Here is a 17,632-nt window from a genome sequence, read left to right as displayed (position 1 = left end):
TTGAAATAATATATTATTAATATTTATATTTTATACACTGCTACACCTCATTTTTATCAATATATTTATACCGATTTTTGGCGTAGTTATACCCTAGGCCTAACAAATGTATTTTAAAATACCATTGAGTATATTTATACGTAATAAATATTTTAGTATAGAAATCGTGTAAATAATTAAATTAATTATAAAATGTTGTTGTAATAGACATATTATAAGATCTTATATATCTATGGTAGTAGAAGCTAGGACCAAGGTGTATTGCTAGGAACTATAGTCATTCTAATTCCTAGACTTGATAAATTAAAATCTATTAAACTCATCGTTGAATCTTGAATGATTATTCAGAGATCACTTGAGGATTGCTGTCAAAAGTGTAAAAATAAATTAAATTATGAAATAAAATATAAAAATGACGAGAGGAACTATAATGCCCTAACTAATATTATTAAGCCTACAAATAAATTCAAGTAATGGATATAATATAGAGGGGTCGTTCCATATCTCGCTAAATAAAACTAATTGAAGCGATGGTGTATGAAATGTAGATTTACTACTTCATGTAAAAAAATATAATAACACGTATAGTAATATAATATATTGTATGGTTGTGGTCATCCATCCGGGAACTAGTAGCAGCGGGTGTTACTTACTATCGGCCGCATTGCTTACAATTCTTTGTAGGTATCCAATTTTATTCTCGATTTTTTGATATGATGTATAATATGTTACTGGAAATGTTGACAATTTAGGAAATTACAACAGTAAGTTATAGTGCGACTCACTCGACACCAACTGTATAATAGAGCGGAACCTACTTGCCCACATTTATAAATTGTTTTTTTTTTACTTTTGAACCACCCCCAAGGCCCAAAGTACTAACTATATGCAATTTTCCATAATAATCCAGCTTTAAATTTTAATGTTGAATGAAAATAGCTCTAAGAGGTGATGCTAGACAAATAAAAACATATATTACAATTGTAAAACCAATACATTCATCACTCTGCTCAAAGCACACGTAGTCCTCGTGATATGAAATTTTCTTATGTGGGTTCCTAATCCATATTATAACCCTCAATCTCTTAAATAAATTATTAATAATCATTTAAATATCTTATACACTATTATCCAGCTATATAATATACCTAATAATTGTACATTAAATATTTTTATAGAAAAATAAAATCATATCGTACCGATTTAAGATCAATTCGAATTGCTTATGCACCTACCCGTTGACATAAAAAACCAAATAAAATGTATTCTTATAATTTTTTCTTTAGAATACTGAATAATACGTTTTTTGTCATTCTTCAAATAGATTAAAATATGTAAGAACCAAATGCCAAATTCAGAATTGGATGAAATAACTGCGTTTGGATTTTTCAACATAAATTTAAATCTAGTAGTATCAGTAAATATTAATTAAGAGTTATTTTTTTTATAGACGTATTTCTATAGTCATATAGTATTACAGTTTACAATATGCAGCATTGTGCATGATAAGTATTCTGTATGTTTATCATTAAAAATTCAGAACAATTTATTGGTTATTTATAAATATTACAATATTAGACTAAACTGCATTTAAATGTAAAAGATAAAATTTTACTAATGACTGGACTGACAACATTAATACAGATGAAAAATTATCTTATTGTTTTAGACATTTTTAATAATACTGCATTGTCCGCAATAACTGGGCAAGAAAATAGTGAAAATTTCTTGTAAGTACTTATAATTTTTTTTTTTTTGCATATTTCGTAAAATATTAAGTATTTTCATTTTTATAACACTCACGTACGTGAATCACAGCAACTTATTTATATTGCAAATCACCAATGTTGTTTCGTTGGTATAGGTATATTAAATTATTATTATGCTATATAATCCGATAATCGTAGGTGCTAATTGCTAAATGAAAATCGCCACGTTCTTCTGTATTCTAATATATTAGGCTCTTTTTATATAGGACAATATATTATCGTTATGTCAAAACTCAAGGAAGACGGTAAAAAGTTCGAGATAGGACAATATTGAGTGTAATACCCGCTAATTTTTAAAACTTCAATAACTCTCTTCCTCTTCGGTATGTTACTGAGTAAGCCCATAATATATCCACCAATTTGCAACACTTCCTGAGAAAAATATAACATACATTTTCAAAATTAAAATATTACAATGCCTTGTAACATTTAATATGGAAAATGAATGAAATAAAAAAATAATTGTGTTAAAATCCGGTACAGACACGTTGCACACAAAAACTAATTTTATAAATTTTAAAATATTATGATGTAATTCTAATCAAAATTACTTTGAAATCATACAGGGTGGGCCAGCTGAGGGCTGAAATGATTTTAGGGTGGGCCGCGGCGGGTGAGGCACGTTTGGACCAGGGACGCTTGGGTCACTATTAAAAATGCAACCCGTTTGGACCAGGATTTTGTGAACCTGTTTGTGCCAATTTTAAACACAACATACTACACACACGATGGACACAATATAAAAATGTTCAGATATCTCAATTGACGTACTTGAAGATATGTTTCAAGCAGCTCGAATTTAAATAGTTCATAAAAAAAAACATTTTCGTAATTCAGTCGACTCGTATTTAAAAAATTAATAATTGAACACATTTTATATTGTACCTATTATATTTTTATATTTAAGACGAAGTAATCATACATATTATTATAAAAAAAAAATAATAATAATAACAAATAATGGAAAATTAGAAGCAGCATTTTTAACCATGCCAAAGACAGTTCTAAGCCTGTTAAAAATAAAATGGGAAGGAAAATGCTGGTCCAAACGAGTTGCATAAAACTATATATATATCATTGAACTACAATTTAACACATATACAGTCAACTCGCGATATAACGAATTTCAAGGGACCGAGAAAAAAATTCGTTAAATCGAAAGTTCGTTACATCGAAATTATATTATACCGCGATATTTTCAAGGGACCGGTAGTTTTATTCGTTATATCAAGATTTTCGTTATATCGATATTCGTTATATCGCGAGTTGACTGTAGGTACATTACAATGAGCCAGATGCCTATGTCGACATCTTACGTACAGCGGAACGGTATCCACTTTTGTTTTAAATTGTAGTAAAGTGTATAAACTATTCTTTTAATTGGATAAAAATTCTGAAAACATATTTGAATTCGTAATGAAAATTCCTTGAAATTTACTTTTGATATTGAACTTTTAAATTCTTCAAAGTTAGCTTTTTAATTTTGAATATTAAGAATTTAAAGTTTTAATAATATCGAACTAAAAAAATATTTAAAAATGTAAGAAAGTTGATTTAAAGTAAGCTTTACAAATTTAAATACATTTTTAGAAATTTTATTGAATAACTAGCCATTAGGTTAGTAATACAAATTGATACTTTTAGATTAAAAACAAAAATTGCTTCGATATTTCTTTTACATTACAGTCACTCATACGCATATTAATGATAACTTACTATACTTAGATACAAACGCACTTTGAAAATTTTCCATAGTTAAATTCCTTATAAAGAGACGGTAGCAAATCCTCTAAATTCTTATTTTTGTTATTCAAAAAAGAATTTTTTTTTTCAAAACCAATAAAAATGAAATATTTGGGCACCTCCTATGCCTCAAATTTAAAATTATAAAATTAAAATATACAATTATCCTTAAAACAATTTATAATAATAATAAACCTATAGGTTAAGGTATATAATAATAGATTATAAGACTATAATAATTAACGATGCATGTTATAATTATGTATGAAATAAGTACTGAAATATTTAAATATGCTGACTATTTATTTTGTAATTATAGCAATATGTACACAAGTGTGGAGGGTTGTCCAGAGAACTTGAAATTTTCAGTACAATATTGACTAGCTTTTTGTCATATAATTTACTTTCTTTTATTTTAATACAGTACTAACTTGCCCAACAAAACAAATTAAACATAGTGTTAAATATGTAAAAGTAAAACTGTTGAGTATACAATAACATCATAGTAAATACAATAATATATAGTACCTATAGATAATTAACAAAAAAATATATTAAATTAGATAATATTTAGTATCAATGAGACCCAGAGAAAATAGTGATTAGTTTAAATGGGGAGGTTGAAAGTTGGAATATTGTTCTTATATTACATTAGTCTTGTGAATTTAGTTGGTTGAATTGAAGATATTATTTGCAGAAGAATGTGATATTATGAAAGGATTTGAAGAACAAAGCTGGAAAAACGAAATATAGGTACCCCAGAGAAAAATGTTGAAAAATTGGTCCAAACGGGTCCTGTCCGCCGCGGCCCACCCTGGCTCTTCCCTGGCGACGCCACTGCATGACATTTTCACTGGTTGTTATTTTGAGCTAGAAATTCATAGACATTTTTCTTTTAAATCTAAGGACTAAGGTTTGAAAATGTAATACAAGATTCTTCATAAGTTTGTCTACCTTTATCAAAAAAAAAAAGGAACAAGAAAGTCAAATTAAATTTTTATGAGCATTTTAACTTTGAAGTTAGTTAATATTTTTACAACATTGCATATCCACTCGATTTCTCATGTAGCGATTTTCTTATTTTGTTGTAATTCAAAAACGAATAACTGTAGAAACATGAAAATTTGAATGAATGTTTATATTTTCATTTTCTATACACCATACAATTTTGAAAATATTTTCACTTATTTTGAGCTGTTTACGGACAGTTTCAAATTTCATTTTTTGAGTTCATGGTTCACGATAGAACGCAAGCGTTCATGAAATTATTATACAATATTTTTAAAAAGCACACATTATTGTAAAACCAATAAATTTTTTTCTTTGCTTAAAATCTAAAAAGTTAATTAAAGTATTTTTCTATATCTGTGCCTTCTGTGGTATAAACATTATAGAGAATCCTCTAATGTTCATATTATTACCATAAATATATAAGCAACAATGTTTACATTTATTCATAATATTATTATAATAATAATAAATTAACTGTGTTTGTAAACATTGTCTGCTTTGTAAATGGCGGTCGACTTCGATGATAAGAAGGAGACGGCTATCTTGTTGTTGTTTTTTATGGACTATAATCTATGGTTATTACTGATTATATTATTATTATGATAATACATTTTGTGCTATGTGCACTTGTGCCCTCTGCCCATTACCTATTCAAAATTTCAATTTTTCTAAGAATTTATTCATTTTTTTTGATATTCAAGAGAGTTTATCCAGTCAATAATATTATTTATAAATATTTACTCAAGTATTTACGAACAAATATGAATATAGATGGTTTACTTTTATGACGTATCGCCATATTAATTTAAACATTGACCATGTCTGATGCCGTAGTTGTAAAGGCTAAAACCGAACGGAAGGTGTTCAGACCGTCAGCCAAAGTGCTGAACAAAATTCCCGATGAGATCACCAATGACCCTGAGCTAATCGCCGCTGTACAATCGTTACCGTCTAACTACAACTTTGAATTGCCAAAGACCGTATGGCGACTGCGTCAAATGCAAGCCAAACGTGTTGCGTTGCAAATGCCCGAAGGCCTGACCATGTTTGCTGTACAGTTGTGCGATATTATTGAAAGGTTCACAGGTGCAGACACGGTAATTATGGGCGATGTCACCTATGGTGCATGTTGTGTGGACGATTTCACAGCCAAAGCACTCAGTGTCGACCTTTTAGTGCACTATGGCCACAGTTGTCTCATTCCTGTCGATCAAACCGAAGGGGTCAAAGTGCTATATGTTTTTGTTGACATCAAGATTGACGCTATACACCTTATCGAAACTGTGAAATTAAACTTCACCAAACAACAGAGACTATTGTTTGTGAGCACTGTTCAGTTTGTCACCACATTACAAGGGTTGATTAATAAATTAAAAACAGATGGGTTAGTAGCTGAACATTATGATTATTGTTCTAATTGACACCTTGCAAATACACATAACATTTTTCTATTTTCACAATTTTTCTATTTAGTTATTGTGTAAAAGTTCCTCAAGAAAAACCACTGTCACCGGGAGAAATTTTGGGATGTACCTCACCAAAGGTTTCAGACGCCGATTGTTTGATATATCTAGGTGATGGTCGTTTCCATTTAGAATCCATAATGATAGCTAATCCTGAACTTGCAGCATACAGGTAAACAAGTACGGCTAGATTTTTTTAATTTATTTAATAATGACATTTGTTTACATTTAAAATTAAATCTAAAACTATTAGGTACCTACTTAATTCTGAAGCTATACTAGTTAATACAATTTGTAGTCCATAAACTATTATGAATTTAAATAAAAATATTAAATACATAATATAATTTTTAATACATGAAAATAAATATTAAGTAGGTAATTACTAAAGAGGTTAAAGATAAATTGGTAATGATTATTGAATATAATATAAATATGCATTAAATTATATTTTAAATAAGTTTTAAATTCTTGTATCAGGCAAGTAAGTAATACTCATAAGTAATTTTAAATGAATACTCAAAATATTTAATCTTCTTATTAAGCTATTACACTGATATTATATATTGAAATACTAACAAATGTAAATTCATGTAACACTGACAGCCAAGTTATGAAACTTAAAACCAAAATTAAGGCAAATTGATAATTTTTCATCCCATATTTTTATATTATGTAGTTATACAATTAATCAATGAGACATAGTATATTCAATAACTATTTGAATAATATTATTTGTGATATGTGCATTAATTTTAGGTATGACCCATATGAAAAAAAATTGACCAGAGAATACTATGATCATGATGTCATGAAAGATACGCGGTTGAAAGCAATCGAACGAGCTAAAGATGCTAAAACTTTCGGACTGATATTAGGCACTCTGGGAAGACAAGGAAGTACAAAAGTTTTGGATTATTTTCATGTTTGTATAATACTTAAATGTAGTTAATAACAATTATTGTTTGTAAATGTATGTAATAATAGTCAATTTGTATTATACTTTGTTATTTTTAGAATCAAATGAGATCACATTTGAAAAACTCTGTGACTATTCTCTTATCAGAAATATTTCCACAAAAGCTATCTTTTTTTGGAGACACGGTTGACGCTTGGATACAGATTGCATGCCCACGATTGTCTATCGATTGGGGCACTGCATTTGAAAAACCATTTCTGTCTCCTTATGAAGGTGCTGTAGTTATGAATCAAATTGAGTTCAATTGCGAAGAAAGTTATCCAATGGATTATTACAGTAATAACAGTTTGGGTGCTTGGACACCTAATTATCGACCAGCCAATGGTTGTTGTGGTAAAGGGTGTGCAAATGGTTCAAAAAGTGATGTACAAAAAATAGGTTGTTCTAAGAATCAATGATTGATTAGATTCTTTTCATATGCTTCACTGCATTTGTTTACTGCCTGTTTATATAAACAATTATATGTTTCGGTAGAATTTTATTTTAATAAATTTCTGACAACAGTACTGTGTGATGATTTGTTGAACATGTCCTGAAATTGATTTATAATAATATAATAAATACTTAGCATTATGCTGTGACTGAATTATTTATCATACACATTTCACAAAATATTTTAAATAACTAAAGATAACTTATATTATTGGTCAATAAAGTTTAATTTTTATTTTAACAAATTAAAACAAATACTTCATATTAATTTTAAATTTATGTTTTCAAGACCATTCAATTTTAATTGATTTAAATAGTAATCATCTGTAAAATCACATATATTCAAGATAACAAGAGATTGCTTATGCACATTAATTTGAGAAATAAGTAATTACCCTTTCCAGAAAAAAAAATATTCAATAAAATATTTTAGTAGATAAATAAAATATATAATAATAAGTACATATATACATTTTGAAACAGAACAACTTTTAGGTAATATTACTAAAATTAATTTGGTTTGGTTGTTTGAATTTAAATAAAAACAATGTTTTATAATTAAAATTATACAATATTTATGTAATTATACAGCAATAAAACAAAATATTATATTTATAAATTCTAGAAAGTTTAAAGCTTATTAAAAGTACGATTACAAAATATGGTTTATGTATAATGAATAAAAAATAAATTATGTTCTACGAGAAGAATAATACATTTAAATTATAAGATAGCATTATTTTGTTAATAGTAATAAAAATTATTATATGCACAATTTGATCAATTATTACATTTTAATATTAATAAAATCTTTCTACCAATGTCATGGTATTTTGTAAACATTTCAAATCCAATACTGTTTATAATTTAGAAAATTACTAGTATTTAATGATTTTTGTAAAATACATTTTACAAAACTCTATTAAAATAAATATAAAAGTTGACTAAATTTAATCAAATTTAAAAAAAAAACTAATATAATTTAAATGTGTGTATATGGCTAATGATAAATAATTTTCTTTAACTATATTATTATTCGGAAAATGTTGGCTTCATTTATTCAAAATTATATATTATAATAAGTATATTAAATGTGCAGTATGTTATACAATTTAATTGTTAGATAATTAATAAAAAATTCAGGTGAATATAATAATATGAAATTTGTATAATTTTAATTAGTTAACTATATGCACTTAAACAATTTAATTCTAAATTAATGATTGAATATACTAAATAAAGATGTATATTTAATTTGTATTCTTACAACCAAACTATTTTAGTAAAAATTTGTTGAGAATACACACTTGACTATCAGTATGTTACATAATGAATAGTAATGATGTACTTATTAGCAATTTACTTCCTTGTACACGTCAAATTATGATTATTTAAAAAGTGACTATATAATTATATTGTTACATGACTTGGTCTTTAAAAACGAACATAGACAACAATTCATATCTATACATTTTAATCAGTATTTTCAATTGCCAAAATATTATGTATAACAATTGAATATGATTGATTACAACAAATTATTATTATAATATTTTTTTTAAGTCAGTAAAAGTTTTACCTAAAAAACAAACAGAATAACAATAAATGATTCATAATATATGTATATGTTTAATTGTACATCAGTTCAGCCATGTCAGACATTTTTTTAGGAATGTGTACTAGATCTTCAAAATAACTGGCCAACTCATCAATTGTTACATCATCCGTGCATGGTATGACATTAGTACACTCGTTACTATTGTTGTTATTGTTCAATGATAACTCTGATAGAAATTCATCATCGGTTGACCATTTTCGATTTAATTGTTTACGGTTAAACCTTCGATTGACAGGTACAGGAGATGCTGCTGCATATTGTTGTTTACATCGCTCTACTCTGTTTAATTTAGGAGGCCTTAGTATGCAATCTTTTGATGGCAATTCAGTATTTTGTTTTTGAGGATATGCACAGGTTAAAGATTTCGTATTCATACAACGGCATATTACACAACCAGTTGGATATGGTTCTTTATTGTCATTATCCTTTTCCACAATGTTTCCAGGATACTTATGAGGCCTAAAAATGTAATTAATTTCTATTTAATTATATCTTATTAATACATCAACTGCATACCTGCAATATTTAATATATTTTGATTTTTGTTCAGGCCATTTTTAAATTGAAATAGGATTTGATAATTTTATGTTAGATTTATAAAAACAATAACATTAAGGGGACTAGTATGTGATTCATTTTTGGTCGAAAATATAAATCACGACCTCAATCACTACGCCTAATATCATTATATTACTGATATTACTTACTTATATCAATTTTGAACACAGATTTGTATTGGTCACTGAATTGCTTATGCTTGGACAATTTATTTTTTTTTACTTGGAAATTTACTTACAAAAAGAGTAAAAATGATCATATTCATAATTAAAATTAAAATACATTTATATAGAATATGAAAAATGTACAACAGTAAAACCATAGTAAATTTAGAGGAGAATTCAAATCTGCCTTTAAAATTTAAATCGGAACATCCTACTGAGCGTAGTGATTGAAGTCATTGGCAGACAAAATGTTTGCAATTTTATAAGGTAATATGTGGTGACACGTGCAAACACATAGGTAAAATGACAGATGTACATATCCGGTCACTATGATGCCCCTATACAATGTGTTTGCTACTAAAAATTACACACACTAATGTCCATGTACTTCCAACACATTCACAAGACCCATATAAACTACTAGGTTTTACTCCTTAGAATGGATTACGCTCCAACCCCCTTAACATTTACCTAACTAATAAAATCAATATTTAATAAAAAAAAATACTTATAAACTTATAAGCTTTGTGGAGTTATTATTTGTAATTTAACTCTAGTTAATTAATCAATAAATATACTTTGATTATTGACTAATTCAAACCTTTGACAATAATTATTGAAAATAGATATTTATATTTATCTATCCAATCTATTTTCTACTTTCACTAAGAAGCTGATTGAGAGGATGCCCCCTCCCACCAGTCATAGTTTAATAATAACACTGAGGTCAAAACCATTTATTCAAATGAACCAAAGTAAACACACTAATGTGATAAAAACATATCAACATTTGTGAAGTGGAATAAAAATGTATTAAGGCAATAAATATTATACAACATTATGTTCATTGTTCAGCCTTATCCAACCACTCTCCTAATAATGTAAATAAACAAAAACATCGACATTTCCCAAAAATCAGCTGTACCATTACAATATTTACCTGGTGGGGTCAATTTCCAAATTGTCGAGGCTGAAAGACAACAGATGAGTTTCGGAATCTGTCATCCCTTTTGTATTTTCTAGCAGAGTTGCCATTTTCTCATCCTATTGAAACAAAAAACCGATATACACGTCAAATAAATATCCCGATTACCGGAGTTATCATCGGCTTATGTACTTACGCCTGGTCAACAACGTTAAATACGCAATTGTTTTTCTCTGCCTCTCGTAAGGTTCACACTAGTATCGTTTCACTCATCTAAGCGTTGTTGGAAGGACCTGAACAACCCAGTGCTCACGACAGAATATCGAATCCTGTAGATCTGATTCAATATAGGATTGATTAAAAATTCTTCCGCATTTATAAACAGTAAATAATAATCACAACAGTTTTTTACGTTGTTATTTGTGCGCACTAGCCACTAATCTTTTATTCGTCATTTAGTCATTAAATCATAATCAAAACAAACAGCACAGTCGTCAGTCTTACCACAGAACAAAATTTAAGCGACACTGAAATATCCAATCAGCTGATCGGTTTGCTTACTTTTTTTTGGTTGGCCAAGGTTTATAGATTACAGGGACAAGATATATCTTAAATCGTGGTCACGTATATCTTTAATCATAGAACAATGTATGCATAAGATAGATAAGATAAATTTTATTATTAGCTGCTATCGTCTACGTCGTTAATTATTATAATTTATAGATGACTATACAATATTATAATATACAATATACATTTACTTGTGTATAAATCTTTGCTAAAGACTCGCGAGCATAGTACTATAAATACGGTTCTACGTAATTAAATATTTTCACAAAATAGTTGTTCCATACTCCTAAGTAAATTTGTTTAAATTGAATGATTGCAAATGGACCGTTTTGTTAATGGAAATTACACTATTACAGTACTTATTTATTAACCTGTTTATGTATGTATATAATATTGTATTTTAATTGGGCTAATAATCTAATATTGCTCAACAATATTCAGTGCCGTCCCGATGACAAATCATGTGGAGGCTTGATTCAATAACATTTTACTTTCTGGGTAAAAAAGCTTGGAAATTTAATACAATAGGCTCCTACTGTATTATTACAATGAAATTTAAAAAATATTAAAAATCCATAGGCACATATTTTCTTATAAGCATTTAAAGATCAAATCTTGACAAATTACGTAAAAATCACGAAAATGTGCAAATTATTTTGAATTAGAATTCCTAAAAATTTTTCTTTTTATAAATCCAAGATTTGAAAACGTAATACATAAAATTTTTACCTCTTAAAAAAAAAAAAATGTCAACAAGAAAGTCTAATTAAATTTTTATGAGTGTTTTAAGTTTGGATTTTTACAATTACAACATAGTATATTCACTCGGTTTCTCATGCAACAATTTCCTTATTTTGTTGTACTTAAAAACGAATAATCAGAGGTGGTTTGACATTTTTCAGTTGGCGGTTCAACTGTTCAAGAATATAGTTAATACCACCCGGCACCCACCCACTTACCAAAAGTCATATTGGGTACAACAACTTACCTAAGTTTTAGAACTTTTTTGACAATTATTATTTATTTTAAAACATGCTTAATATAAAATTAAGTACCCAATTATAAAAACCAAGTGAACGAGTCGACATTACAAACCTAGATAAACAAAATTAGTTTTATCTAGCGCGCTGTACATATGTAACATATAGACGCAACTAGGGTCAATTTTTTGCTAGAATTTTATCAGCAGCACAGACACAAATAAATTCATATAAGATTAGGTAGTGAATTAAAACATTTTAATTCAAATTATAAATAATTAGGTATATACTTTAACCCATTTTTAATTCAACTTTTACTCAATTACAAAATGAACATATAAAATAATATAAAATCAATACTAATTTTCTACTAGTTGCTGAAAATGTATCAATAATTGTTTTTGTGTCAAGACTATTAGTTACATATCTTTCGATATTCAATATTAATACATTTGAAACTCGTTCTTGTACCATTGTTATTTGTTGTTCTCTGAAGTCTGAGGATAAGCTTTTAAACGCCGCATTGATGACCTGCTGTTTAACCAAATGTCTCTTTTAAGATTTTTAATATTTAAAAAAAACTAAACGTCACATAGAAATTCTGATTCTTGCGTCGTCTTAAACACATAAAACCACACATTTATACGTAAATTAAATTTCAAAAATAAAATGTTTAGGAGGGTAAATCGTTGTGAGAAGCGAGGAACTTTTACACGTATAAGATAGTCAATTACGATGAGTAGGGCCCAATGACGTCACGCGGCTATTTTACATTTCTTAATATCTCTTAAAGTAATAATTTTTTTTACATCGAATTTTCACCAAATCATTTCATATAGCCATAGTTACAATAATTTAACATTCAAAAATAATTTAAATATTTTTTTTTTTTTTTGTGTTGTGTGCTCCTTTAATGGATGTTTGCAAGTTGCGCAACTAACAGGTCTAGTGAAAGCCACTATTAGCAATTTATATAAATTTGGGTACACGTCTGACATCTTCAGTATACCTACTACCTAAATCTAAGTGATCTAACTATATTTGTTTAATATCAATATTTTCTTTAACTTTAAACAGGCAATATAATTTGGCAACAAGCTTTTTTTCTCATCACTAAAAAATATAATTCATAACGAGTTAATGAAAAAAATTTTTTTTAAATGTGAACAAATTTGAGGTTTTTTTTAATTTAAAAAAAAACCCGAAAACAATATACTTGTACACAAAAGCAAATTGATCGATCTTTGACTCATCAGTTGTTGAATTCAGTATAAGTGACTACTTTTCAGCCAATTTCACATTAGAGAGTAGTTCGGTAATAACGATTTTATTTTAATACAATTCTAGTATACACTTGATTGCGATTTTTTAATAATAAAATAATATCACATTGTCTCATACTTTATGTGACTATTTTTCGTCATAAGCTGTTCATAACTTCATAAGTAAATAAGTTGATTGTTAATGTAAGTGATTGTATCTATTATTGTTGCTAATAATGAATTGGCCATAAAATTAACCATTTTTATATAACCTATAGATACGGCAATACCGGACACTCATTACCAAGATCAAGTACCTACCTGACACCCACCCAAAACTTTTTGGTGGTTCAGTGAGCCACAAAATGAATGATTAAGCCGCCTCTGCGACTAACTATAGATACATATGAAAATTTCACTGAATGTTTATTATTCACAATAATGTCAAATATTCTTAGTAATATCATAGGCTATGATCGTCTTCGCTCAGAGTCATTTTTCTTATACAATGATATTATATCATTGAATTAAAATTTATCACAATTATTGTGATATCACAGATGTAATAATACCTAAATATTTAACTAGTTTTTATTGGCAGTCATAACAAGAAAAACAATCAACCTGAAGTACACACATTCTTCTAGCAAAGCTCCCACGAAGAATATGGGACATTCCTATACTTGGTGACTGGTACTTCGTGCTCACATTATTATATATTTGACCAGGATCACCAACCCCGGAATATAGATTAAGGGGAACATATCGGTGGCCCAGACAATTACATAGACGAAAATGCTGCAGCGAATGAGGCTGTTGGTCGTAAAGTGCTGATCTAAGTATTCAAACAAGAGCGTGGACGTCCGAAGCAAACGGCGAATTGAGCGCGCAACAGTCCGGAACGCGTACATCGAGAGTGCAGCACTGCAGCAACCATGACTGTGGGCTGTGGCGGCAAATGAAATCGCGGCCCGACTGTATTTGAAGGCCGAGGGCATGATATTTACTTTCATGTATTTCAGTAGAATGAACGTACTGAAGCAGAAGATGCCTAGAACGATCAGGATTATGATGAACAGGAAGGCTGCTGAAGAATACCACATCACCCCTGCAGGGGCTAAAATAATGTGTCCCCTGACACACTTTGTGTCCCCTGAAAATCAAAGTGTGTCCCCTGAATGATAAAGATGTGTCCCAAGTTTTATAACCTGTTTTTAGTTTTGTAGAAATAACGAACATTAATCATTTAATATTTTAATTTACTACCTAGTTACCTATTCTGTTAACTTAAGTTAATTACCTACTTATTTTATTTCTATAATATGGACAAGTTTGTTATAAAAAAAATAATAACTGATAATGAGTCAATTCAAAGTAATTAGGTAGGTACCTACCTGCCTTAGTATAAAATATTTAAATTATTCTATGCTGTGTCTATTGAAATACAATATTGCTTACTATAATACCTACTGAAAAGTTAACTGGAAAGTGCATTTCGTAATATCTTGAATATTGTTATAACTTATAATATTATATACCTAATCAGGTATATTTTCTATAGAATATTATAAATATTTATGATTGTTTATTTTAAGTCTAAAATATGTTAAAAAATTAAAAAAATTAAACTTATTAAACTGATTATTGTAATCATAAATCGTATTTTAATGAATTAGATACCTAGTTATTTTGTCGTATTTAATAAATATAACTAAAAGGATCTACATAGGTACATAATAATATACATATATTATTATATTTATAACAGTTTATTTAACAAACCCAATATAATTATCTAAACATATTCAAAATTGTTTTTAAAAACCTCGAATATTCTTATAAACTATTTTGCTACATAAAATTATTATATATAAATTATTCTAATTGATGATGATAACATACCAAAATATTTAAATATATTTCAATTTAGTACACACTTAGTCTTTTACTGCTTTTAGTGATTTAAAATAATTATAAAAATTACCTCACTAATTCACTTACATGGTAAGTAATATATAAAAGTGGTAAGGGGGGATTTTGTGTGTTACAACCCCAACCCGGGGCGGATTTACCCATAGGCCACCAAGGCACTGGCCTAGGGCACAATATTTTTTGGGGCGCAATTTTTTAGTTAATTTTAATTTTTTAGTTTTTCATAATTTCATAATTTTATTTAACTAAATCTATATTTTATATTAATTTTTTTTCGTATACAACTTGCATGAACTGGAGAATGGCTCACGTAGTCACGTCGCAGTAACGTTTTAATTTATAAGCTATAATAACCTTCCGGTTTGAGTTTAATCCTGCGACCAGCGCGCGCCGCCACCGCTAGAGGTTCGACATCGACACTCGTCGAGGCATTCGCCGGCGTTGCCTAATGCCTATGTTAATGCATGGGAGACGGTATACGGGTGTGCGGCGTAAACACGTACAATATTGTGAATGGCGCATGCGCAAAACGCCAGCCAAGGCAGTCAAATATACTGCCTCGGACCGCTGGGTAAATTACTACATTGTATATAGCCGCTCTACTAGCTAGGTGGGGGACAGCTCGCACAGTGCTTAGTGGAATGACCCGCCTCACCCCGCACCCGGCACCACAATTAGAATACTGGAATTAATTCTGGAAATCAGGTGTCTTGACAAAGTAATTAATAATAATAAATATTGCGACGACGCGCGACGCTGGCACTGTCGCCCGTCTCCTGTATAGTGCATACTGCATACTGCTCAGAAATTTGCTAACCGATTACGATTATAGAGACTGGAGTGCTCAGATAAATCAAGGCGAAAAATGATTTAATTATTGTACAAGTGTACGAATGTACATATGCAGAATTGTATTAATATTTATTTGTTTATATATGTATATGTATAAATACAAAAATACCTAAATACAATTTTTATAGTTTTGTTTTAGTTCTTGGAACATTACTCCCCTCCCCCCCCCCTCCGTGGGAGCACGTCAATGTACGGGGCGCTAGAGTTATAATGCCTAGGTGTGGAAAAATGGTAAGTCCGCCTCTGACCCCAACCGTTTTTTTTTCTATAGAAAACTCTCAAAGCCCAAAAGTAACAAATTAATAAGTGTGTAGTGTGTCCCCTGAGATCAGAGGTATTTTGGGTCCTGCATCACCCTTTCCGATAAACCTTCACGATCAACTCTGGTAGGACGGAGGCAATAGACATGGACAAAGACACGGGTGACCCAGGCGAAGATCATAAAGGCCTCGGTCCAGATTAAAAGCAGCTCGCACACGAAAACTTTACTGAAGAAAAATGCCGATCCAAGCCAGGCAAAACCGAGTTTCGTTGGTTGGTTGTCCAACGACGACGGCAACTTAAAAAAGCAGTTCATAAGTTTATTCAAATATTTGAACATCTTAATATGATATATACCTACTGTGCTGTCTTTTGTCTTATTGTGCTAAAAAGATTTTTCGAATAATTTATAAACGAGAATATTTCAATAATTCAAAATTATTTCGTTACCTATATAAAAAAAGGTGGGTAAGTGGATGTCGCTCTGCTGTACAGTAGGCTAGAAGTGGGTCACTGTATAATGGACAGTATTAAATTTGAATTCAATGATATAATATCACTGTATAAGAAAAACGATTCTGAGCGGAGACTGTATATCAGTCTATGTATTAGACATAATATTATATTATAGTCTATAGTATTTAAAAAAAATTTACCTATAATAAATTCCAAATTAATCATATCATAATATCTATTAGGTACTTATAAGTTATAACGCGTTATACATCAACAAAAAACCGTGGTAAAATCATAGATATAATATAATAGTATACTTTAGAAGTTTCAAGTACCCACGAATAATATTATACAATCACAACAAAATAACTAAAATAGTTATCCTAGGTTTTTAATATGTAATTTCGTCCAAATTTGTACTTAAAATGACTATAAAAATAAACTGTGTAAATGTATTTTTTAGATTTTTTTGATAACAGAATTAATTACTTACGTGGAAATCTTGTTTTAAATTTTTAATTCTTAGATACAAAAATTGAACATTTTATAAATTTTTAACTACAAAATAATTTTTCAAATTAAGATTTGATAAATTTTGTCAAATTTGATCTTTAAATGCTTATAAAAAAAAAATTGTGCCTATGTATTTTAATATTT

At 28.9% G+C, this 17,632-nt stretch overlaps 2 protein-coding genes across 2 annotated transcripts; one reads left to right on the top strand and one right to left on the bottom strand.

The window, feature by feature from the left end:
- Nucleotides 1-5,142: 5,142 nt before the first annotated feature.
- LOC100160913 (2-(3-amino-3-carboxypropyl)histidine synthase subunit 1) lies at nucleotides 5,143-7,538 on the top strand. The gene is made up of 4 exons (XM_001944147.4): nucleotides 5,143-5,907; nucleotides 5,997-6,158; nucleotides 6,746-6,911; nucleotides 7,004-7,538. Exons 1-4 carry the CDS (start codon nucleotides 5,342-5,344, stop codon nucleotides 7,361-7,363), a joined length of 1,254 nt encoding a protein of 417 aa, XP_001944182.1. The 5' UTR covers nucleotides 5,143-5,341; the 3' UTR covers nucleotides 7,364-7,538.
- Nucleotides 7,539-8,646: 1,108 nt separating this feature from the next.
- Nucleotides 8,647-11,150, bottom strand: LOC100158854. The gene is made up of 3 exons (XM_001944263.5): nucleotides 10,859-11,150; nucleotides 10,678-10,781; nucleotides 8,647-9,474 (listed from the first exon to the last, which is right to left on the bottom strand). The coding sequence occupies exons 2-3, from the start codon at nucleotides 10,770-10,772 to the stop codon at nucleotides 9,027-9,029; spliced, it is 543 nt and encodes a 180-aa protein (XP_001944298.1). The 5' UTR covers nucleotides 10,773-10,781; nucleotides 10,859-11,150; the 3' UTR covers nucleotides 8,647-9,026.
- Between the last annotated feature and the right edge of the window lie 6,482 nt (nucleotides 11,151-17,632).

This window comes from Acyrthosiphon pisum, chromosome A1 (genome assembly GCF_005508785.2).
Source record: "Acyrthosiphon pisum isolate AL4f chromosome A1, pea_aphid_22Mar2018_4r6ur, whole genome shotgun sequence".
In the NCBI taxonomy this organism is placed as follows: Eukaryota; Metazoa; Arthropoda; class Insecta; order Hemiptera; family Aphididae; genus Acyrthosiphon; species Acyrthosiphon pisum.
Note: the sequence above shows the minus strand (reverse complement) of the source record. Positions and strands in the feature narration are given on the sequence as shown.

Coding starts and splice junctions, on each gene's coding strand:
- LOC100160913 (XM_001944147.4), top strand. CDS start 5,342: ATGTCTGATGCCGTAGTTGTAAAGGCTAAAACCGAACGGAAGGTGTTC. Junction 5,908..5,996: donor AATAAATTAAAAACAGATGG/GTTAGTAGCTGA, acceptor TTTTCTATTTAG/TTATTGTGTAAAAGTTCCTC. Junction 6,159..6,745: donor CCTGAACTTGCAGCATACAG/GTAAACAAGTAC, acceptor CATTAATTTTAG/GTATGACCCATATGAAAAAA.
- LOC100158854 (XM_001944263.5), bottom strand. CDS start 10,772: ATGGCAACTCTGCTAGAAAATACAAAAGGGATGACAGATTCCGAAACT. Junction 9,475..10,677: donor TTGGAAATTGACCCCACCAG/GTAAATATTGTA, acceptor TTACATTTTTAG/GCCTCATAAGTATCCTGGAA.